The sequence below is a fragment of the Sarcophilus harrisii genome, chromosome 4 (assembly GCF_902635505.1).
Source record: "Sarcophilus harrisii chromosome 4, mSarHar1.11, whole genome shotgun sequence".
NCBI lineage: Eukaryota > Metazoa > Chordata > Mammalia > Dasyuromorphia > Dasyuridae > Sarcophilus > Sarcophilus harrisii.
The window spans coordinates 355822869-355847704 of record NC_045429.1 but is presented as its reverse complement, the minus strand read 5'-3'; the positions used below and the strand labels follow the sequence as shown (position 1 = coordinate 355847704).

General features: G+C 43.0%; 1 protein-coding gene across 2 annotated transcripts; it reads right to left on the bottom strand.

The window, feature by feature from the left end:
• Nucleotides 1–398: 398 nt before the first annotated feature.
• Nucleotides 399–23796, bottom strand: NPR1 (natriuretic peptide receptor 1). 2 transcript variants are annotated; one of them, XM_031966601.1, is made up of 23 exons: nucleotides 23580–23796; nucleotides 22237–22953; nucleotides 21230–21429; nucleotides 20695–20808; nucleotides 20023–20158; nucleotides 18906–18997; nucleotides 17379–17514; nucleotides 14044–14128; nucleotides 12474–12594; nucleotides 9282–9356; nucleotides 9043–9120; nucleotides 8678–8782; nucleotides 8425–8496; nucleotides 7903–8059; nucleotides 7381–7536; nucleotides 6726–6894; nucleotides 4359–4505; nucleotides 3336–3459; nucleotides 3061–3129; nucleotides 2463–2637; nucleotides 2190–2288; nucleotides 1217–1308; nucleotides 399–1030 (listed from the first exon to the last, which is right to left on the bottom strand). In XM_031966601.1, the coding sequence occupies exons 1-23, from the start codon at nucleotides 23779–23781 to the stop codon at nucleotides 968–970; spliced, it is 3384 nt and encodes a 1127-aa protein (XP_031822461.1). In that variant the 5' UTR covers nucleotides 23782–23796; the 3' UTR covers nucleotides 399–967. The 2 variants fall into 2 exon arrangements, with proteins under 2 accessions (XP_031822461.1, XP_003768086.2); XM_003768038.3 differs by lacking the exon at nucleotides 23580–23796 and having other exon boundaries at nucleotides 22237–23272.
• Nucleotides 23797–24836: the final 1040 nt, after the last annotated feature.

Below are 24836 nucleotides of genomic sequence, written 5' to 3'. Positions count from 1 at the left end.
GCTGTGTGAGCTCTGTTAAATCTTTAACCTCCCTGTGTGGGGCTCTAGGCAATTCTCCAAGACCATAAATGGCTTAGGTGGTGACAATGTACCTCCTTGACTAGTGAGTTGGTCTCTACTGCCTGTCTTCCCCAAAAAAAGGGGGATCAAAAAATCATTCCTGGTCACCTCCCCCTGTAGAGCAAAGGACTTGGATCATCAACTATTCCATCTAACTGCAGCCTTCATCAAAACATCCTGAGCTTGATCCCCTCATTCTCCCAGGAAGGAAACAGGTCCCTCTTGCAATACATCAGTAGGGACCACAGTGCTATGGCAGGAATTCATTCCCTTCCTTCCTCTCACGCTCCACACGTGTGCATGTGCATGAACATGCACGTTGTATGGGATGTCGCTGCCCAAGAAAAGAGGCTGCCTCAGGAATAAAGACTTTAATGATCTGTCATCTGCTCACAATAGAAGCTGGGTGTGGACAGCCCTCCCGCAAGCTTCGCCCCTTCCCCAACCTTCCCACCCCACCCCTTTCTTTTTTGAGCTCAACCTTCTCTAAGCAGGTGAGCCTGTCTCCCCCAGCCAGGCATAGGCCAGTCATCCAGTCTGTGGGGTGGCTCTATCCCTCCACTCCCCCTAAATAGCCACAGTGTATGGGGGCGGAGAGATGGGATGAAGGGGAGAGGGATCCAGGCATCCAAGGTCCCGATGCAAGGACGCTGGCTTGGGCCAGCTCAGAGAATACATGTGTGTTTGTTGTGTATGTGTGAGTGTCAGAGTGGTGATTTGATCCAGTCCTGTAGTCTAGGGTTATCCCCAGTCTCTGCTCCTCTTCCAGAACATTGATATCATCCCCACTGAGGTCTCCAAACCTGAGCTGTTCAAGTCCCCCATAGTGTCCCATGGTGAGAGCCGGGCTCTCTCTCAGGGGATGCTGATCCTGAGTCTGGGCACTGGGGGTGATAGGAAGGGCACATCAGCCCCGGGTGCTGCTTCCCCGTTCTCCCAGAAGCCAGTATGTACGCACTTTGCCTTTGCCCTGAGCAGGGAAAGAAGGAGGTTAGAGTTGGGACCCTAAGGATGGCACAAATGCTGGGTCTTGGCTCTTCTGAGAGCCCCAGACTAGGTAAGGGTGCAGCCCCCTGGGATGGGGCAGGTACTAGGGAGGGCACCTGAGGAAAAGGGAAAGGATAATCAATAGATCTGGGGACAGGGGATTCAGTACCTTCATTTCCACATCCCCTCTAAGCTCCAAATCAAAGCCACCAAACTCCTCCAGGACTGCCTTCGTATCCGAAGACATGTGGATCTTCAAGGCTGGGGAAGGAATAAGCAAAGGAGGGTAGATCAAAGGGAAGGAAGGAGATAAGGGCAAGGGGAAAGCCCCAGTTCAAATCTTCCCTCTGACAATGATGGCTGTGTGACTTCTGTTAAATCTGCTAAATCTTTAGCCTATTGGGATTCTTGGAGACAGGAGAGACCCAGGGATAAAGTCTGTCTCAAAATTCTACCCATCCTTCGCAGCCCATTCAAATCATGTCTCTTCTGTAAGGGCCCTTAGAAGTCATCTAATGTAATCTTTCATTTTACAAATGGGGAAACTGAGGCCCAGAGGGATTAAGTAATTCATACTTCATCCAAGAAGGAATAAGTGTCAGAGTTGGGATTTGAACCCATGGCCTCTGCTCCTTCCACTGTGGCACTCATTTTATAAATGAAACAAAGGTTAGCCAGGGGAAATGTCCAATTGATTAGTGATAAGATGGCCTTGTACCCAGATCTCTTGATTAATTTCACTATTAAAAATTATTATATCGCTGTTCAGTTCTCTGAACTCTTATACTTATTCTTCACATCTAATTTTGATGCTGGACTATCTGGTGCCCTTTTTCCTCTTTAACGATTTCAAGCAATTATGTCTGATTTTTCCAATGAGAAATGGCCTTTTATATTTATTTTATGTCCTTCAAAGGATTTAGCACAGAAGTCAGGATTCAACAGACACACAGTCAGTGCCGAATAGAATTAAAGCAGCTAGAAGAGGAATAGAAGGAAGAAAAGCAGGAATGGGTCTCTGTTGTGTTGCCCCACCTGTATATGGAGATTGTCCCTCAGCAGGGAAGGGCTTGAGGGAAGGGAGAGGGGTCTGATGGAGTGTGAGGAGACAGGCTAGCATGAGCCGGGAGATACCAGCTTACCTTCCCCGTTGGACTCCATTCGAGAGGCAGTATTGACCGTGTCCCCAAAGAGACAGTATCGAGGCATCTTCAGTCCTACTACTCCAGCACATACGGGACCTATTAGGAGGGACAGGCGAGGGGGAGTAGGGTGGTCCTAGAACCTGGCTGAGATTGCAGAGGCTGCCATACCTCTGGGGAGAGCCAGGGCAGGCCCAGAAAGGCTGGGATGAGAGAAACCATGACTAGAGATGGGGGAGCGAGCCCAGGCACTGCAGGGGCAGACACTCTTACCTGTGTGGATACCAATGCGCAGGCGGAGCTGCTCCTGCGGCCGATGGCGGATGCGGAAGGAGTGAACAGCATCCAGCAGGGCCAGAGCCATCCGGGCCACTTCTGGGGCGTGGAGGCGGCCATTCCTCACTGGGAGCCCAGAGACCACCATGTATGCATCTCCAATGGTCTCCACCTGCCACCAGAACATGGGAAGCCCAAGGGCAATGAGACCTCACCTGCCATCTCTGGCCCTTTCTGTGTCAGAGGCAGGAAATGTGCTCTGGGATGAGAGTATGGGTGCCCTTGGAATTTTCCACCCTTGGGCACAATTCCCATGGCCTTGTCCTAATTGTGGCTCTGACTTCCCCAGTACTTCCTAAATGGTTTCTTCTGGACCATCCACAGCCCTACTCTGATGCAGTCAATGTATGTGTCTGTCATGTTTGTCCTATTTCCATCTTCCTGACAATCGTCCTGTGTCTGTTTCTGTCTCTCTCTGAGTCACCCTATTTTTCCCTTTTTCTTTTCTTTTTTCTTTCTTTCTCTGTCCCTCAGTCTCTGTATCATTGTTTCTTCTTCTATTCCCTCCCCCTCTTCCCTTTCCCAATTCAGTCACCTTATACACATCAAAGTTGTCAATCACAGCATCGAAGCAGGTGTACAAGTCATTAAGGAGAGCCACCACCTGGGAAGAAAGTCAAGGATCAAAAAGAAAGGGAATTTTACTGTGGCAACTATTGATAAAGGAAGTCGGGGGCAGGCTGGTCAAGAAGCAATGAAAGGACTCAGGGGGAAGCTCTCCCACCCAAGAGGGGAAGGCAAGCCTTGGGGTGGGTTAGCTCCACAGACAGTTTGTCATTCTGCCAGCTTGGTCCCCGGCATCCCACTCACCTGCATGGGGGTGCTTTCTGCAGAAAGAGCCGTGAAGCCGACAATGTCACTGAAGTAGATGGTGACGCTGTCAAAGGCCTCAGCTTGGACTGTTTCCCCTCTTTTCAGCTGCTCTGCCACGGAGCTGTGGAGAGGGAGAAAGGGTCAGGTTCAGTGGGTCAGGGGACAAGGCGGGCTGGATATGTACGTGACTGACAGAGGCTCTTTTTCAACAAGAGAACTGAGCAAAATCGAGTGGTGTCTTAGGGATGTGAAGGAGAACCTGAGGAGTAGCCTTGACAACAGGGATGAAAAGGGAAGCCAAATTGTCGAGAGAGTCAAGGTAGAGAGGAGGAGAGATTTCTAGAAAATGGAGGAAATCCTTTTTTTTTTTTTTTTTTTTTTGTAGTTCAAAATCTTAGCTTATTCATGCTAACAAAGTTCGAACTTAAAATCTGAAAATATTTTTGTTATCTAATTTCTGAATAAATTGATTATACCTACATACACAAAACATTATTTGAATAATATTTTTGCTTTTATTTTTCATTAAAGCTTTTTAATTTTCAAAAGATATGTATTGATAATTTTTCAACATTAACCCTTGCAAAACCCTATTAATAGAGGGATTCTTAAATAGGTATAATAGGAGCCTGAGAGTAATCAGTCCTTTAGGAGAATGAATGAATTGTAAGCTCTCCTAAGGGAGATAACATTTGTAAAGCACTTTGAAATTTTTCAAATATCATATAAGTACCATTTTTATCTTGTCTGTTTACCAATGATTATGATGGTATGCAGCAGCTAAATGGTCCCCGTCCTGGAATCAGGCAGACCTGAATTTGAATGCGGCCTTAGATACTTTCTAGCCTCAAAAAATAAATAATAATGGTGGTGATGCTTTACTTTACATAGATGGGCACTAAGTTCTGGAGATCCTACAACAGGTAACCCATAGGGGTTAGGCCGAGAGGGGAACTGAAGACATAGGTCCTAAGGGGCAGGATCTGGGAGGGTGCTGGAGATCCCAGGGCAAGAACTCACTGCGGCAGAATCTGATACAGTAGAGCCTCAGCCTTCCGCTTCTCATCCAGGTAGGCCTGTGTTCTTTCTTCCACTAGCTCCTCCAAATTATTGGCATATTGCTCCATCCTTGAAAGCAAGTTGTCCAGGATATTGCTGCTGTTCTCCCTGGTACAGGACAAGGAAAGGGGTAGGAGTGAGGGATGGAGGAAGGCTTGAGGTTGAAGGACTCTATGTGTGTGTGTGTGTGTGTGTGTAAGGAACTACAGTTCAACTTCTTCAACCACTTACCAAGAACCCCATCAGTGTTGGAAAGAACACCCAGGGCGGGGAGAGTTGTAAGGGAGGAAGAAATCTTTAATGTTAATCTGCTCCCATACCTGGGGTCTGCTATAGGTTCTGAGATAGAGCAACCTAAAGGAGAGACTGAGATGGGGGTGGGTGGAGGAGTGAAGGATTGTGGAGGAAGAACGCTAAGAGGAAGATAGGGAGGATGAAGGAGAGGGAGGTGAAGAAGAAGGAGGGCTAAAATGTGCTCCAAATCAATAACAGTAAGAAAAACGAGAAATAAAACAATTCTGAGTTTTCACCAAATGTGACACAAATTGGCAAAGATGAGAAATTCACATTAGAAAGGCTGTGGGAAAACAGACACACTGATGCAGTATGGAAAGACTTGTGAAGTGGTCTAGTCATTGGGGACTTCCATTTGCAATGATCAAAAGAAGTAACCTTTGACCCAGCAATCCCACAACTGGGATATATTTACTACAAGGACAGAAACAAAAGTCTAAGATAAACTAAGTTCACAGAAGCACTTTGTGATAACAAAGACCTAGAAACAAAGAAGGTAATGGCTGCAAAAACTATGGCACAGGAATATAATTGAATTTTTTTTGGTAGCAAGAATTGCAGGATATGAGTAATTCAGAGAAATATGGAGAGATTTATATCAACTGATACAGAGCAAAATAGGCAGACATGAGACAACAATATGTATGATGACACCAAAGTAAATTAAAAGATCACAAAAAGGAAGTTGAACTCTGAATAACAAGGAAAAATTAATGAAGGTCCTGAAGAAGTGATAATACAATATATATTCACTTTCACAACAGAGAGATAGGGGATGACTAGGACAGAATGTTGGATATACTGTCAGAAAAGATTTTGGTATATATTTTGCTAAATTATTTTCCTTTGTCAGAAGGGAAAGTAGTGGTGAAAAATAAACGCCTCAATGTAAAAAAGAAGAGAGTCGAAAAGATAATACAAGAATGTGCTGGAAATAGCTCAAACTGACTTTCAAACTGTGAAATTTTTAGCGTGAGCATTTATACCCCAAATTGGCAATTGCTGTAAATTGGCTTGATTTATTGTTTTGTTGACTATCTAGGCTTGAAAAAGTGTTACTGTGATTAAATTTAAAAGTTTGAGCATTGATGGGTTTGTCTGTTTGTTTTCTAGTAGAGCCTGGCTGTTAAACATTTATCAGCAGAACTCTGTATTGGTCTATAAGTATTGCTTGAGCTCCACGGAAGTGAAGTAGAAGGCTTGGGAAATGAAGTTATCAGACTGGAGGCCTGGTAACTATAGGCTAACAAAAACAACAATAATAATAGCTATTATTATAATTATAATTATTATTATAACTGGAATTTACACAATGCCTTGATATTTGCAGAGTGCTTTATATCCATTATTTGATTTGAGTCTCACAATTTACCCGCACTAATGGTAGGTGAAAAAGGAGTAATAATTAAGGAGGAGGAGGAAGATTAAAGATATAGGAAGAGGGAGTAGCAGGGAATGGAGAAAGAAAGAGTGAAGGAATGGAGAGGAGGAGGAATGGGAAAGGATAAAGGAGGAGAGAGGATGAAAGGAATAGAGGAAAAAGAAAGATGGGAGAAGAAGGATGATAATAATTGATGTTTACATAACTCTTTAAGGAAGGAAGAGGAAAGGAAGAGGAGATAATAATCATGAAGTAACACTTTAATACACATCTAAATTTTACAAGGTGTTTCCTCACAACAACTTTATGAGGTAGCTAAGGATGAGTAAGTGATGGAGGAATGGGGGAGGGATCAAGAAGATGAGGAAGGGAATGACAGGTGGAGGAGAAAGATAGAAGGTTATGTGAAGAGTGGGAAAGGAGAATGACAAAAAGGAGGGATGAAGAAGAGAATGAGAAAGAGGGAGGGAAGATGAATAGATATCAAGGGGGGGATGTAGGAAGAGAAGGAAGGAAATAAAATGAATAAGGAGGAAGGTGAAAGGGGACAATGGACAGAATAGGATTAGGGGAAATAGATGAGAGGCAGAGATGGCAAGAGGTGATAGGGTAAGGGGTATGGGCAGAGTGTGTGTATTGGAAGAAGGGGAGACCTGTTGAACTTCCGCAGCATCAGACGGATCTGTTGGAAGGGTGGGCGCTCCTGGGGGTCTTCAGCCCAGCACTTCTGCATCAGTTGTCCCAGCTCCTCCAGATGGCAATGAAGGGCCAGTGATGGTCGGAAGGGGGGCCGTTCCCCTAGGACTACCCGCTCAATAATTTCTGCATAGATAATTGGGGCAGGGGAGAACCATCTTTCAGTTAGGGAATGACCTTGTGGGCTGGTGGACATGAGCTGGTAATTTCTGGAGGCTTAGTGTATATTCTTGCGTGATATCATAATGTAAGGGAGGGGAGCATTTTCAGGGTCTGGGGGTGGATAGTGCAGGGAAAGGATGCTGAGGGGTTAAGAGATAAGCTGAGGGTAAATCAGGCTCTTAATGTAAAGAGGAGGGATGAAGGGATGAAGGAAGCTGACAATGGTCCCTTAGGTATTAGGGGAAAATTTGAGGATTTTCTCCTTGAAATTGAAATCAATCAGAAAAAGAAGATTTGGACAACTTTTCTTTCTTTCCTTTTTTTTTTTTTTTTTTTTTTTTTTTTTTTTTTTTTTTTCTTTCAGGGGAAGAGTATCTCCCTTGGAACTAAAGTCAGTGTCAGGGCTGAGTATAGGGATGGAAAGATATAACAAATAGGTGGTTCTTTCACCTTTGGGACTGAGGTCCATTCCCTCCACATGGAACACCCCCCTCCGAAGAGCTATCTCCTGAAGGATGATCCCGAAACTGTAAATGTCACCTGCCTGGGTGCCCTGGGCAGGAGGGGCTGCCATTCGAAGTAGCTCAGGAGCTGTCCACAGCTTCTCTGGGGGTCAGAAGTCAAAGGTCACAGAGAGAGGTTACAGAGGCCCTCCACAGCTTAGGAATGAAGGGGGAAACATTGGAGTTAGGTTATAGGAGTTGGAGTTTTGACTTTTATCGATGAAGAGGACTGGGATCTTCATGGGTCAACAGTTTATCTCACAGCTCTCCAACCTGTGGCTACACTCACATCTGAAGTCAAAAGGTGTTAGAGATAATCTAGTCCAGTCCTACAATTTACAAATGAGGAAGCTGAGGTTCAGAGAGAGTACTTAGTCAAGGTCATTAGAGGTCAGCGGTCACTCTCATTGGCTTAGAGGGCACTCATATTCTTAGGGCGAGGGCAAAACAGTCAAGGGCAAGTTCTCACTGGCGTAGAGGGTGTAGCTGTGCTCTGGCTCTGACACCCGGAAGCTCTCCAGCCCATAGTCTGTGATCTTGAGCACGAAGCGCCCATCCACTACGCAGTTGGATGACTTGAGGTTCCCATGGGAACAAATGGCACCATTGTGCAGAAACAGCATTCCCTACAGAGAAGCAGAAGCAAGGAGGGGAGTTCTCTCTGTATCCCCCAAATCTAGAACCATTTGCCCTTTTTTGATGTTTGTTGAATTGAATTGCATCCCCAAATACTGGAGTCATACATTTTTACATCTGAGAAGGACCTAAGAGGTTAACAAATCCAATTTCTCCTCTTAGTGATGAAAGAATTGATTTCTAGAGTAGGATGTGTTTTGTTCATTAGTAGAAGAACAGAAATTTCTATCCAGGTCCTCTCCTGTCTTCAAATATAACGTTCTTTCATATTGTACCTCAGCTGAGAACAACTTTACTGTCCCTACTCTAAACCTTCTTCATACTTTCTCCTCTCTAATAAAGCATGAGAACACACCTTAACAATGTCATTTGTGAGTGAGTATCGGAACATCCAGTCCAAGGTAATACTCTCATTCTCCAAGATATCCTGTAGAATGATCATCCAGAGAAGACTGAGAAAGTGAGCCTACTCACCCACATCATTCCCCCACTCTGCCTCCCATCATGGAACCAGATCCTTTTCATCCTTCATCTCCGGCAGAGTCCCCCATTTGGACTCTGTTCTCCTTGGCTGTTGGGTTTTCATCCATCTCTACATTCCCTCTCACCTGAAGGCTCCCTCGTGGACAATATTCAGTGAGGATACAGATATTGGGGGGATCAGTACAGGCACCCACAAACCGTGTCAGATGTTCATTCTGCACATCTCGCATCTGGAGGGAAGTAACAGAGCAAAAATGCTATTGGAGACCCTCTTCCCCTGAGCCAGCTTCTCCCTCCATCTAGTCCTTGCTAACTAATTCTCTCTAATTCTCATTTTTTGCCAATACTCCATCTAATAGGTATTCGGATGGCTCTCCTATCTCTCTTCCAATGATCTCTTCTGATTCTCCATTTTCCAGAAAGCCCTTCTTCTAGACTCCTCTCCCATCCGATTTCCTCCACAGTAACGAGCTTCCCCACCCCAATTTACATGTTTTAATTCAAACAGGACTTTTCTGGTGAGGTCAATGCGTTTCCGGTTCACATGTTTTATAGCCACAAGATTACCCTGGATAAAAAAAGAGAAATTTAGTATAAGATAGGTTACAGGTCCCCCTCTTGCCAATCCAACTGATTCTCCTATCCATGCTCCAGCCAAAGAACTCAAATTATCTTCCACTGTAATTCCCAGGAACCAGCCATCCAGGATTTACAGCCCTGGCCTCCTACCTTGTAATAGGCTGTCTTGGCATAAATCTGGAACTGGCCCTCAGTGGTCAGCAGGGAGCCGTAGTTGGATCCTCTCTGCAGGAGAGTATATATACATCAAGGGTGATCGGCTTTCCCTCACATGTAGTAAACTCCCTTCCCAGGTCCCCATTCTGGTCATCCTAGTCACTTGAATCCTAGTCATCGCTGCTCTGGTCCTGTCTCTCCCTGCCCTGGCCCACTTCTCCCAGTGCCTTCATGTGGATGTAGTTAGTGCCTTCCCATCCATTATCTCATTGGAACCTTGCATAGTCCAGGAGGATTCTACTGTGGTTTACTTTCTCCTTGAAGTTTTTTCCCCTTTGGATCCAAGGTAAAAACACTAAAAGAAGTGAAAAGAAGGCAGAATACTCTGATTGTGTTCCTCCCAACATCCTACTAACAATAACTCTTTGAGGCAATCAGGGCAACTGACTATTAATAATTCCACTTTATAGGTGAACAAATTGGTTCAGAAATGTTGAATGACAGTAAAGCTCATGTAGTAAGTCAGATATTAAAGCAGCCAGATCTCAAAACCAGGTGGAACACGGCAACCCAGAAGTTGAATGCAGGCAAGTGAGGTGGAAGAAGACTTAGAACCAGGGAAGAGGTAGTTCCACTACAGTCTGACTTTGCTATCAGACCATAGTTGGTGATCAATACTGGGAGCCATTAACATGTGAGAGCTTGTCTGGAGAAGGGTGATCAGAATGTAGGGAGAAACTGAAACTGTGCCATGTGAAGATCAGGCAATGGAATTGGGGATACTTAGGCTGGAGAACTATGGACTTGGGGAAGCCATGAAAATGGCCTTCTTGTTATCTCCCTTAATAGAATGTAAGCTCCTTGAGAGCAGGAACTGTTTCACTTCTGTCTTTATATTTCCAGTACTTAGCGTAGAGTCTGTCACATAATAGGAATTTTAAAAAAGCTTGTTGATTGGCTGATTGTTTGAAAGTCTATCACATGGGAGAAGGCCCCAAAGGGCAGAACTAAGAGCTATGTGAGGATAGGTCTTAGCTGGATGTCATAAACAAAACAAAAACAAAATTTCCTAATGATTGGAGCTGTCCAAAAGAAAATGAACTGCCTTGAAAGAGATTGAGCTTCACCTGAGATTTTCTTTCCTTCCTCCCTCCCTCCCTTCTTCCTTTCCTCTCTCCTTCCCTTCCTCCCTCCCTTCTTTCCTCTTTCTTTCTTTCTTTCTTTCTTTCTTTCTTTCTTTCTTTCTTTCTTTCTTTCTTTCTTTCTTCTTTCTTTCTTTCTTTCTTTCTTTCTTTCTTTCTTTCTTCTTTCTTTCTTTCTTTCTTTCTTTCTTTCTTTCTTTTTTTCTTTCTTCTTTCTTTCTTTCTTTCTTTCTTTCTTTCTTTCTTTTTTTCTTTCTTCTTTCTTTCTTTCATTCTTTCTTTCTTTCTTTCTTTCTTTCTTCCTTCCTTCCTTCCTTCCTTCCTTCCTTCCTTTCTTCCTTTCCTTTCTTTTTTCCTTTTCCTTCCCCTTCCTTTCTCCCTTTCCTTTCTTTCACTTCTTTCCTTTCATCTTTTCTTCCTTCCTGCTCTTTCCTTCCTTCCTCTTAAATATTTAATATATTTTATTTTAAGAACTTAAGTTTATATTTTAACATTCATTTTTATATAAAATTTTGAGTTCCAGACTTTCTCCTTTTCCTCTACTTTCCTAAGAGAGCAAGCAATTTAATACAGATTGTATATGTGCAATCATGTAAAGCATATATCCATATTAATCAAGTTGTTTCATCTGAGATTTTCAATTAGAAATTGAATGTAGGACATTATCAGTCAGGCTGTCAACTTATTAAGCTTCTACTATGTATCAGGCTCTGTGCTAAGTGCTATGGATACAAAGAGAGGCTTAAGACAGACCCTGCCTTCAAGGAGTTAATGGGGAAGACATCTAGCAAAAAATATATACAAAGGAGGTAGGGACAAAATACAGAGATAATAATTAATTGAGGGATTAGGAAATAAGAGGGATTGGGAAAGATTTCCTGTAGAGAGTACGAGTTTAATTGAGAAATGGAAGGAAGCCAGGATGGGAGGATTCCTGTTCAGTTATGGGTTGACATAGGTGGACTAGGAGGTGCCTTCTAGCTTGGATTCTGTGATCTCATTGTATGCTCAAAACAACCTTGTGAAGTAGGCAAGTATTTCATTTCTTCCTCCAACACTTTTATTATATCAGATCTCTCATCTCGTGCAGGCTGGAAATGTTATCAGGCCTCCACGAGCCTGATTCTACCAATGATGGGCATAGCAGCTTTGACCTGTTCTCTTTCTGGCCTGATTTATCCGTCCTTAGGAAGTCTGGTGGCCTCCCTCTCCTGAGAGCTTATCAGGCATCTTGAGTCCTACTGACCCTCTACTGACTAGAGACAGGTAGGTGGGCCAGTGGGACCTGGAATCATCTGAGTTCAAGTGTGGCCTCAGATACTTCCTAGCTGTGTGATGTGGAAACAAGTCACTTTTGGTCTGTCTTACTTTGCTTGGCTATAAATGGGGACAACAATCAAACCTACCTCCCATGGTAATTATGAGGATGAAATGAGATATTTATAAATTGCTTAGCACATGTGTGCTTGGCACATAATAGCAACCATATAAATACTATTATGTTAAAATTAATAATACCAGTATCAATGATATAATTAATTGTTAATTAAATTAATATAATTAACATAATTTATTAATGTTAATAATAACATTATATTATTAGATATATTTTATTACAATATTATTTTTGGTTCTGTTATGTTGTGTCATATATTGTTACATTATGTTATGTTATATTACAAATTCAGAACTTCTGAGCTCAAGTGATCCACTAGCTTTATCCTTCCCAGTAGCAGGGAATATAAACAAATACAATCAGGCCTGGCTTCTCTCATTTTTAAAATGAGAAAACTGATTTTCAGAGAGGTGAGTTACTAAGCAGCAGGGATCCCATTTAAGCTCAGATTGTCCATTTTTGGTCCCATAGTCCTTTTCTCCATACTGAACTTCCTTTAAAATTTGCCTTCTACCTTCTTTCCAAATGACTCTAGTTAAAAGCTTCAGAGTAAATCTTTGCCTTGCTTCAGCTCCTACACTCCTCAGGGCTGTAGTCCTCAGAATCCTGCCTTGAGATCCCTACAGCCCCTTCTCCTCCCCCACTTACTGCACTCAGAGTTAGCCGGCTCCCTGCACTTCGGAGGGTCCTCTCTAGGCTGCTGGTTTGTACATCTTCCCATCGTACCCTCCATAGTTCTGAGGCCAGCTCCTTCTCCAGTTGCAGCTTCCTGAGGGTAAAGAGAGGCTCACCTTGAACCACACAGTTAGAATATTATATCTTGCCTCTACTGCTTCTTAGCCTTAAATAATGATATATTTCCAAAGACTTGCAAGATTTGAGAAATAGCTTCCTCCCGACAACTTTGCAGGAGGTAAGAGGAGATGTTATTATCCATATTTTATAGATAAGGAACCTGAGTTTCTTCAAAATAAAAGTGACTTTCTCGCAGTCACACAGCCAGTAAATGTCAGAGCTAGAATCTGAACTAATCTTTCCTGGTCTTTGCATTAGTGATCTTTCTCCTATACCAAAAATGCTTAAACTCAAGAGAACTGTGGATAAATTTCAGGGGATCCATGAATTTTTAAAAAATTTGATAATTATATTTCAATGTAATTGGTTTTTTTGTAAGCTTCTCTATTTTATTTAATAAATTTAAAAAATATTATTCTGAGAAAGGGTTTACGTACTCCATCAGGCTACAGAAGAGGTCCAGGACACAAAAAAGCTTAAGAATCTTAATTTCTCTAGCGTCCTTCCTACTTTCCTTTTCTTTTTCTATATTCCATTTCCCAGAGTCCTAAATCCTCAAAAATCATTTTTTGTTTGAGTCTCTTTTCCTCCCCATCATTTTTCCTTCTTTACCTCCCCATTCTCCTATAGGTCATGCTGAACCACAATGGGAGAACCAGGTGAGAGAAATATTGTTCTCTTTTATTAATTGCTAATTATTGGATCAGGACCAAGGTTTCCCCGCCCTTTTCTACTTCTCATCCAAAAATCAACCAGTGTGGGAAATCTTTCTCAAAGACTCAGTAAGGCAAAAGATCTAATCAAAGATAATAAAAGAAATTCTAAGTTTAGATTAATGGGTGGATTCCTGCTCTATGTTTACTCAGATAATTCTGGGAAAATATAGATTTTCCATTTTGTCAGATGGACAATATAGAAATGGTTAGGTCTCTTTGACTAAGACTTGGGTGATACAAAACTTTCATTAGAATGAACCCACATCTCATTATAATATTCATTTTTTATTAATGGTTAGCCAGTTAGAGTTGATTGCACCCCTCGGAAACTTCCACTCTTCCAAGGGCATATAAAATATGATTCTATCTCCATGAGGGGTTTTTAGCATTTGAGAGTACACTAACCTATTTTATCAATAACTTGCTAGCATCATTAATAAAATGAATAATTACCCAGAAATTACATCTCTTGAACTTTTTACACGTTACACAGGAGATGGCTTTTGTCCTTAAATATGAAGTGACCTGGCTCTTGGGCAAGTTTTCTCCTGATCCCCTTCCCCTGTGTGAGCCCTGCAACCAAGATAGTCCCTCCTACTCCCCTTCCTCTCCCACAGACACCCCCAATTCACTCAAGCCCCTTCCTATTTGCCCTGTCTCAGCTATATTTCCACATTCTGCCAACACAAGGGCTCTACCCTACTCACCTGTATATGAAGAAGGACACAATTAAGATGCTGAACAACAGGAGACTTCCAACTAGGGCCAAGACTTCCAGAGTAGAGAAGGAAGCTACCATAGAGATCCAGAAAGAGGAGATGCTCAGGTTAGATGACAATTCAACCATAAATGTATGAAGCACCTACTGTGTGCAATGTGAAAGTCACAAGAAAAGTGAGACTAAAATTAAAATGGTCCTTGCCATCAAGCAGGGATATTCTATTGGAGTGTATGAGAAAGTAAATACAGCACATGTTGTATTTGCAAAGATGTAGAGTTGAGAAATCACAGACCTAGAGAGGAAAAGAACTCTTAGAAGCTATCTAGTTCAACCCTCTTATCTACAGAAAAGGAAACTGAGGTTTGGGAAAGCTAAGTGTATTGCTCCAGGGCATAAACAGTATGTGTCTGAGGCAGGATTCATACCCAAGATCTCTGACTCTTGCCACACTATCTGCCATGAAATATTGTATATGGGGAAGAGCTAATAGGGAAGTTCAATGATAATAGAGCATGAAAGGGAACAATATAAAATAAGACTAGAGCCATGTGGATGGGAGCCAGAATGTGAAGGGCCAGGCTAAGAATTTTGTACTTTATCCTGGAGGTAATAGGGAATTACTGAAGGTTTTGGGTTTTTTTTGGTTTTTTTTGTTTTTAACTATGTACAGGATGGATAGGTGGTGCAGTGAATAGTACATTGGAATTGTAATCAGGAAGATTCATCTTCATAAATTCTGATCTGACTTCAGACACTAATTGACCCTGGCTAAATCACTTAATCCCACCTATCTCAGTTCTTCATCTACTTAAAAAAAATGAACTGGAGAAGGAAATGACAAACTGAAACTGGATCACAGAGTCTGAAATCATAACAAAAAACCAATAACAACAATGTTTTTGTTTTGTTTGTTTGTTTTAGTGTGGGAATAACAAGGTGTGTTCTGTGTTTTAGAACTATCAATTTGGCAGTTGTGTGGAGTACAGATGAAAAGGGGAGAGCTGGAAGCAAGGAGACCATTTGGCTTGAGCTGGAGTAGAAGCCGTATGATGAAGAGACAGGGGACAGAAATGGGAAATATGGTGGACTAGAATTGACAAAACTTGGCAACGTACTAGATATGAGGGTGAGAGAGATAGAAAAATCAAGGATGACTCCAAGGTTACATACTTGGGTTACTGATGAATAGGCAGGCAAGCAGGCAGGCAACAAGCACTCATTGGGTGCTTCTGATTTTGATAAGATCAAAGATATGTAAAAACTTTGCTAAGTTTGAATTCACTTTTTCTAGAGAATAAAATGATGTAAGACTGAGTATCATTCTTGCTTTTTATCTGCAAATCAAATGTCCTTTTGCAAAAGATAATTGATTAAGTTAAATGGCTAACCAGATCAAGGTGCTAATCACTGGTAGTTAAAAGGGAAAGAGATAGAATACATCAGAAATGTAACCTTGAAATGATTATAATGAAAAAGAGATTCACCCAATCCTTTATGAGTATCTCTAAAACCTTGAGGGGAGATGTCTCTGGCCTGACTTTGCAATTAACTCAGAGCCTATTCAATTAACATTACTTATTCTATATACTCCTAACAAAGGCCAAATGTAGATTTCATTGGTCACATAATTTCTCCCTAACCCTTTGGGAATGAAGGTTTTGATAGCATATAATATATAATGGTTTTTTCATGTGCCCTATTAGGATAACTTTTGAGAATGAGTCATTTCCATGACAATGAAACATCTTTCCTTTCTTTTTCCCTCCCTCCCTTCCTTCTTTCCTTCTATCCCTCCTTCTTTCCTTCCTCTCCTATCATTCCTTCCTTTTTTCTTTCCTTACTTACTCCCTCCCTTCTTCCCTCTCTCCTTTCTTCCTTTCCTCCCTCATAGGGTATCATACTCTTACCAAAGATGCTCTTAAAAGCATTTTTTTCCCTTTTTCATCTCTGAACCCTCCCAAGATATCTTGGGGTTCACTGGCTAAATTTCTTTCTTAATGACCAAGGCTTAAACCAAAACCAATTTGATTTTAATTGGCCACCAATAGGTCCTAGGCCAAGCACCTTTTAGTCGTTGTTTGGATCAGATTAAATGTAAATAGCAATCATTTCTGCTTTGGCCAATAATCCTGAGGTTCTTCTCCTTCCAGTTTAATTTATCTATTTAATCACTTAATTTTTTTTTTTGGACTAGGTGAAAGAGGAGATTCTTTGCCTCCCTGATGTCATGGAACTCTTTGAAAATGAAGGACTAACATTAATAACTACCTTAAACATTGGAGATACAAAGAAAAGCAAAAACAGTCCCTATCCTCAAAGAGTTTACATTCTAAATGGGAGAGAGAACACATGAATAAAGTGCATGCAAGATATATACAGAAGAGATGGAAAGCAATCTCAGGTAAAGGTCTCCTAGAGAAGATGGGATAGGAGCCGAGTCTTGAAGAAGGCTAGGGAAATCCAGTTGGAGATGAAGAGGTCAGTGCATTCTAGTCATGGCGAATAGCAGTGCAAAATCATGGAGGTGATGATGGAGAATCATGGTCAATCACTGCTAGATTGTAGAGTGCATGGAAGGGAGGTAAGAGAACACTAGGAAGATAGGAAGGGATCAGATTAGCAAGAATTTTAAATGCCAAACAGAGGAGTAGGGTAAATAGGGAGCCATGAGAGCTTACTGAGCAGAAGGGTGACATGGTCAAACCTATTTTAGAAAAATCATTGTAGTAACTGAGTGGGATGATGGTTGAATTGTGAAGAGACTTCAGGGACTATAGTGATGTCCTTATCAGAAATAGGGAATTCTGGAAGAAGAATGAGTTTGGGGAAAACTATAATGAGTTCTATTTAGGGTAATTGGAGTTTTGAGATGCTTATAAGACAACTAGATGGAAACCACTGAATCACAGATCTAGAGGAGAGGGATCTTAGGGATCATCCAGTCCAATACTTTCCTTCACTTTACAGAGGAGGAATTTGAGACAAAGGTTGCTTCTTAGCCTAAATCATACAGGTAGGTAAGCAGGATCTCTTTAACTCCAAGTTCATGATTTCATTAAAGCCCAGCAGGTCACAGACATGGGAGTGGGGTTCAGAAGAGAGTTTAAAACTGGATACTTAAATTAGAGTGTTCTATACATGGAAATGATCACCGAACTGAGCGGATAACTTCCAGTTTGTGTGAATAGAAGGACTTCCTTAAAGTTGGGGAAATGGAGTGAAAGAAATCACCTCTTTCCTTTCTCCCAGATCCCAGATCTTGAAGGGAACATAGGCAGGTAGACTCTAGAATTGAGAACCCAAGGAGGAAGAGGGAATTACCTTGACTGCAGGCACGATCCCTGCCATCAAAGCCACATCGGGGGATATCAGGAGGGGGATGTCCTAAGGGCCAATACAGTTCACGTCCATGGACAGAAACCATCTCTTGGGTTGTCCCATTGTAGTTAAGCACTACCTGGAGTGGGAGAGGGGAAAAGAGGAAGGTATAGAAAGAAAAATGATTGGTCAGGCCTGAAGAACATGGCAAAGTTGTCCCCAGACTTCTTTACTCCACCCCAAATTCCTGCCCACCCATTCTTTGACCTTGAATCCTGGAACAATCAATTAACTATTTGCTTTATTAAATGAGGGAAGATATAAAGAAAACATTGTGCAGGATCTTCTTGAAATCTTTGGGTACTTTAAACAACTTTGTTGATGTTACATTAAGAAAAAGCAATTCATATTTCTATGTGCTTTAAGATTTAAAACTTACAAACAGGTAATTAATATAATTATTGTCAAATAATTTTAAATGAAAATTAGCTCAAACTGTTGGTAAAGTTGTACTTACCAAACATTCTAAAAAACAATTTGGAATCATGTTAAAAAGGTTAATAAAATATTCACATCTTTTGATCTCTTTCATCCATTGCTATATCTCTATCTTAATCTCATTGTCTGATATATAAAGATAGAAACAGAAAGAGAAAAAGAGATAGCTATAGATAGCAATTAGGTGGTACAGTGAATAGAACACCAGACTTGTAGTCAGGAAGATTTGGGTTCAAATCCAGCCTCAGGTACTTACTAGTTGTGTGATCCTAGTCAAGTCACTTAACCCTATTTACCTCAGTTTCCTCATCTGTAAAATGTGCTGGAGAAGGAAATGACAAACCACTCCTATATCCTTGACAAGAAAACCCCAACTGGGGTCACAGAAAGTTTGCCATGATTCAACAACAATACAAAATAGATATAGGAGTACAGAGATCCCATATACAACAAAATATTCATAGTATCACTTTTTGTGGTAACAAAGTACTAAAAATAATACAGATAGCTGGAACTGACTGAGGAATATCTGAACAAGTTGTGATACACACATGCAATGGAATATTATTGCACCTGAAGAAATGATGAAAATGAGGAAATTAGAGACACAGGGAAAGACTAATATAAACTGATACAATCGTGGAAGTAGAATCAGATCAATTTACATAATGACAATGCAAATGGAAACAAGAAATTGGATATTGTGTAATTACAGCAATACAATGTGACCTTCAAAATGTGATAAAAGTGTACCTTCCTTCTTTTCAGAGGACTATGGATGTAGAACATTATCTATATGATGATACTTGAAGAAGCATTAATTTTGTTCAACAGTTCTTTTTTATTCATTATTACAAGAAATGACTACATGGGGGAGAAGAAAGGGATAGAAACAAAGATGATGCAAAAACAAAAGATATCAATGACTTTTTCCCCCTAAATTGTAATTGGGATATGAATATAGGGGAAGTGTCTGATAGGGTGGTCAGGCAGAGTTGATATATTTATTCCTTTTCATCCCCACAAACTTACCCTGAAAATACCAGTAGAAGGCTCCATGTCCCAGAGAGAAAAGTCATTCTCCCGGTCACCATTGCCATCGATTTTTAGGTGTCCTGTAACACCTGAGGCAGACAAGCAGATATAGAGTGGAAGATGAGGGAAGGATGTGCATCTTGAGAAGGGGGAAGGTCCAGGGTCCTCTACTTATACTTCACATCCATTCACATGTCTGTAGCACTTTATGGCTATGTAAAATATTTTCTTCTCAATAATCCTTTGGGATGAGCAGCATAAAAACCATTATCCCATTTTATAGGTGAAAAAAGTAAGATTTAATGACTTCTCTAAGGTTGGACAATTAATAACTAACAAAGCCAAGACTTGGAACTCAAAATCTGGACCCCGAACCAGTTCTGTTTTCATTGCCGACTTCTGAATCTCTGTATTCCTCTTCCCTATTCTCCACCTCCCTCTGTCTGTCTGTCTGTCTGTCTCTCTTTCACACACACACACACACACACACACACACACATACACACACACACACACACGAAGTGAGTTTTATATATATATATATAATATATATATTTATATATTATTTATTTATTATATTATTATATTATATTATTTCATTATTCATTATTCATATATTATATATGGTTTCATTATTCATTAAATATTATATATTAATATATATTATATATTATTTATATATATTATATATATAAATATATATAAAGTCATTTACATATACACATACATACATATACATGTACATGCATACACTAACAGTATAAAGTCATATACATATATTTGTGTCTGTATGACTTTATATGAATGACTCTATGTGGAAATGAAGGGGACAGTGGAATGGAAACCTGATGGAGTATATTAAGTCTTTAATTAAGAGATGGGGGAATGGGCTTTAAATGGAGCGTGCATTTTTCTTCCATGTGGTAGATAATTAAAAAGCACAGAGACAATGCTCTAGTTGAAATGACTTCTCAGGACCCCCTCCAGCATGAAGCATAGAGGAGTTCCTAAATCCCTCAGATGACTTCCTTTTCTTTCATATCATGGTGTCCCTCTGTTTTACACACACACACACACACACACACACACACACCCTAACCCCCAAGTCTCTAACCATAGAAGCTCCGATTCCACATTCTTCTTGTGACAGCTTCTCCATCAGTGGCTGAACCACCACTGGCAAGTGTCTCAGTCACTGCCTGGGCATAGATCAGAAGCCCATCATAGAAGGAGGCTGCAATGGTGTTCACCTGTTGGGGAGGGATACTGGTGAGCAGGCATCCTAGCCTGGATGATTGAAGGAGGACATTGGGTAAGAACATGGTGTGTATGTATGGGGGGTTAGAAAGTAGAGATCAGTAGGAACCAGGAACAGGCAGGAAGAATAGGGAGAGTAGGGTAGCTATTAAAGACCAAGGTAAGAGACATGGTGGTGATGGTGGGAAGGAATATGGAGGGAGGATACAGTGTGTAGGGTTAACAAATTCAAATATTAAGCAAACTTGTAGGAAAGGCACTGGACATTCTAGACATTCAGAATACAAAGAGAAAAAAGAAAGTCTGTTTTCAAAGAGCCTACTTACATTCTATAGAACACAGTGAGTAGAGCTAAAACATGGAAAAGGATGAGGTGAAAGGCATTAAGATGGAAGCCCAGAGCTTATGTGGTTTGTGAAAGGGTTGTAATAGGAAAGGTGATGGGTATGGTGTGTATGAATTGACAACAGTAGGACAGGGGTGTATGATGCCAGATACTGGCTTGGGAATCAGAATGGAGCTTTCTTACCAGACCTTCCCCCACCGTGAAGTTAAATTTCTTCTGGGCTAAATCTTTGAGCTGCTGCAGAAATTCCGGGTACTCGGGATTATCAGGTTCTTTATATGTGATAATTTTAGCAGCCTGGCCATAGGGTGAGGAGAAGGAAGGAAGAGTTATAAGGCATATAACTGAAGGTGCTTGATTTACAGAGCTCCTCATTCCAGGGAATACCATGACCACTCCCTAGGATTTTTCTGTTTCTATCTGGTCAGTCTAAAGTCCTAAGTTCAGAAGTGAAGGAATAGAAGGAGAGTTGTCTGAATTCCTCAGCCTGAGGCACCTCTGAGCTCCAGACTTACCTCATTCCTCTAGCTTGTCATTCATTTGGCTCTCAAGCCACCAACCCATCTCCTCTACCATCCATTCTCTTTCTCCCTGAAAACCCATCCCCAACCCCAATCCCAATCAAAGACCAAGGGAAAAAAGCTCCAGAAGGATAAGCCTCCAGCATAATGTCATACAATGAGAGGTAAGTCCTAATTAGGACTTTGGGGGTACCCACCTGGAAGGCCTTTCGGGCAATGGCATCATACTTATCCCCCTGCTGCCACGGCCTTCCAGAGATAGGGTTATGCCCATCCTGCAGGCTCTTCCCGAAGACATCAAGGTAAAAGAAAATATAATCTCCCCCAGTCATCCCTGCTTCCTGGGCCAGGAGCATCAGGTCTCTGAATGTGTTTGGAGAACTGCAGATATAGATGACTGTGGCAGAGGACAAGAAGGAGTCAGATGAGCAGAGAACAGCTTGGGGATAAAGGAGGGGAAAGATGGGAGGGGGTAAAGAGAATCCTCTACTTTAGCCCCTTTCCCTTCTCCTGTAAATCTTTCCTTCCCCAGACCCCTTAGGGAACTCCCATTCCCCTGGAATTCTCTCCCTCCTCTTGCATACCCATCCCATCACCCTTCCCAAGATTAGCTTGTGCTAAAGCGAAGACAATAAGTATTTTTTGGCCTTCCCTCTTCTGAAGTAACAATAGAAAAGACGGGAAGAAGAGTGGAAATTGAAAAGGACAGGAAATTGACCCCGAGGGTAGAAAGGGGAGATAACTAGGAGAGACAGAAGGTACAGGGACTATATAGGTGGTCAGAGAAGTGGGTGAAAAAAACAGGAAAAGGGGAAAATTGGGAAAAGAGGGAGAGGGGAGTGCCTAGGTGTGGGAGAGATGGCCAATTTGTACAGAGTAACAAGAAGAAAGATGGGGAAATGGAAAAGCAGGGGAGGGATGAGGAGTGAAAAATGGGAAAAAGGTAGAAGAGATGAGGAAGGGGAGAGAAAGAGCTGGAGAAACAGAAGCAGAGCTGGAAAAGAGAAAAAAAAAAAAAAAAAGGGTGAGGAGGGTCTAACAGGGAAGAAGGGAGAAAGGAAGGGAAAGGGCCAATGACTGCAAACTGGCTGTGATTTGGGGGCCCGTGTGGGTCCGGAGCTTGGGGAATCCAAAAGGTATAGAAGTGGTGATTTGGAGAGCAAAGCTGGCCTCCCATTCCCGCGATCTCAGAGTACCCCCTTACTTCTGCCTTTCTTTTGCACGTCCCGCAGAAGCGCGCTATACAGCTCCAGGTCCCCCTCGACAAAGTGCAGGTAGTCCACGGTGATGTTGAGCCGGGCCCGGAGCCGAACGTACAGCCCTTCGATGGCAAAGAAGCAGGTCCGGTCGTCCCCGACGTGTTCGGGTCGGTCATTGTAGAGCAGGAGCGTGCGGCGCTCCCAGCCCAGCTCCTGGTGCAGCGTGGCCACGAAGTCCCCGATCTTGACATGGCTCGGGCCAGTGCGGGTGGTCAGGGCGTACTCATCCTTGGAGCCGAAGCCCAGAGCGGACGCCCCGGCGGTCAGCAGCGGCACCTTCCAGTGCGCGGTAAAGCGGCCCACTGGCGCAGCGGAGTACACGCAGCCCGGCCCCAGAAACACCGCAGGGTCGTACTCCACTTTGAGGTCCACAGCAACCAAAGGAGCCCAGCTGTCGGAGCATACCCCGTTGGGGTTCTCGCTGCTGCCCAGCTGGTACACCGCCGTCCAGCCCGGCAGCAGGTCCGACCGTTCGTTCATCCTCTTCAACGCCATGTCCACGGCCGGCCCCACGCGCGACCACGACCACGGGTACGTGGTGTTGGTCACCGGCAGCACCACAGCCACTGTCAGGTTCTTCGCCTGGCACCCCCGGAGGACGAACTGGACTAGGAAGGCGAGGAGGGCGCCCGAGGAGCACTTCGGGGAGCGCATTGTCTCGGCTGGAGGGAACAGGGCAATGAAAGAGCACCCACTTCTCTCTCTCCCCCTCCCCACGCAACCTCTTCCTTCTCAGTGAGGCATCATGTCCATCTCCAAGGAGGGGAACAGGGAGACGCCGGGGCCCCGGGTGCCCCCTAGGTCTGGGCGCGGGACCAGAGGAATTCGAAGGCGCGAGAGTGAGCAGAAGGAGCAGACAAGTGCTGGTGTGCCAGGGAATGAGCGTGCCGCAGAGAGAGGGTGCAGGAGGGCAGGTGGGTGAGAGGGCGAGTGTGAGAGTGCTTGCGTGCGTGTGTGTGTGTGTGTGTGTGTGTGTGTGTGTGTGTGTGCTGGTGAGAGAAGTGGGAAAGATAAGGAAGGAGGGGAAAAGGGAAGGAGGAGGGGTGTGCGTGTGCGCGCGCGCGTGTCGGTGATCTGGGGTGCCACAGCGGGCAGATAGGTTGTCCAGCCAAACTCTCCGTCTCCCCTAACGGGATTGGGAAGGACCTGGAGCCCTTTTGCACTCGGAGCCCTCCCTCTTTCCCTCTCCGTCTCAGTGACAAAAGAGCCAATCCTGGATTTTTTAACTCCTTCCTCTCCGGGATCTGGTTGCGTCTGTCTTCCCCTCCTTTTTCGTTGTCCCTCAGACCACTCCTCCCCCTATCTCCTCTTCCTCCCCTGGGGATCTGGCACGAACGTGAAAGCCTTTCTAGAGGACGGGAAGTTTGTTGATGGGGTGCTTTGTGTGCTTGTGCGTGTGTGCGCCAACAGCTGTGTCCCCTTCCTTCCTCCCTCCCTCCCTTCCTCTTATCCTTCCCCTTCCACCTTGTAACATCTGGTGAGGGAAGCATTTACTTCCTTGAGAATCTGCAAGGATAAAATTGGAGGCGGGGATGGCTAGATTTATGGAACTGCTGAGTTGGAGTATGGGAAGGGAAAACAGAGAGTCTTTCTAGAGTCTCTCGGATTCCTAGGTTGGAGGAGAGAGGTATAGAGTACCCAAGATTGATGGCACCAATCCCCCAATGTGGGAGCTTAAGTGAAGACTGTGCCCCACACGAGGATCTTTGGAGATTCGCTCCCTTATCCGGCTGGTTCAGCAAAGCTTCTGGATCCCAACTCCTGGAAGATGTGGGTTCCAGGGCGAGGGAGGGCCAGTCGGGGTTTAGGAGAAATTGAAGCCTTCTGTGGAAGAGCTAGAAGTAGCCAGGGTGGGGTGTGGGGTGGGCGGTTTGATTTAGGGACAGACAGGAGGAGGGAGGGACGGAGGGCCCTCCGACGACTGGGTGCGGGCGGACAACTGTGGACTCATTCTGCCACCCAGTGGCACTACTGAGTACTCATCAACTGAGGTACTCGGCTGCTGCCTGGCAAGTCCTCAACAGAATTTTCCCAGTGTCTTAGGCCAAAATGTATTATTTTAATCTCCTTCTTCATCTTCCCCCTTCCCTCCAGCCCCTTTATTTTTATTATTTTTAAATGAAAAGAAAAGCATTTTTATTTAGTTTTGAGTCCCAAATTTTATTCTTTCCTCACCTTTCTCCTCCCTTAGACGGTAAGCAATCAGATATAGGTTATACATGTACAATTATGTAAAACATTTCCTTATTAGTTGTTTTGTACAAGACGACTTGAATAAAAGAGAAAAAATTAAAGAAAAATAGAATGTAGTCAATCAATGTCAGTTCTTTCTCTGGGGCGGATAGTTTCATCCTGTCCTTTGGGATTGCCTTGAATCATTGCATTGCTGAGAATAGCTAAGTCATTCACAGTTCTTCATCGAAAAATATTGGTGCTCAAAAGATCATTGTACACAGCAACAAGATTATGCGATGATTAATTCTGGTGGACGTGGCTTTTTTAGCAATGTGGTGATTCAGGCCAGTCCCAATAGTCTTGTGTTGGA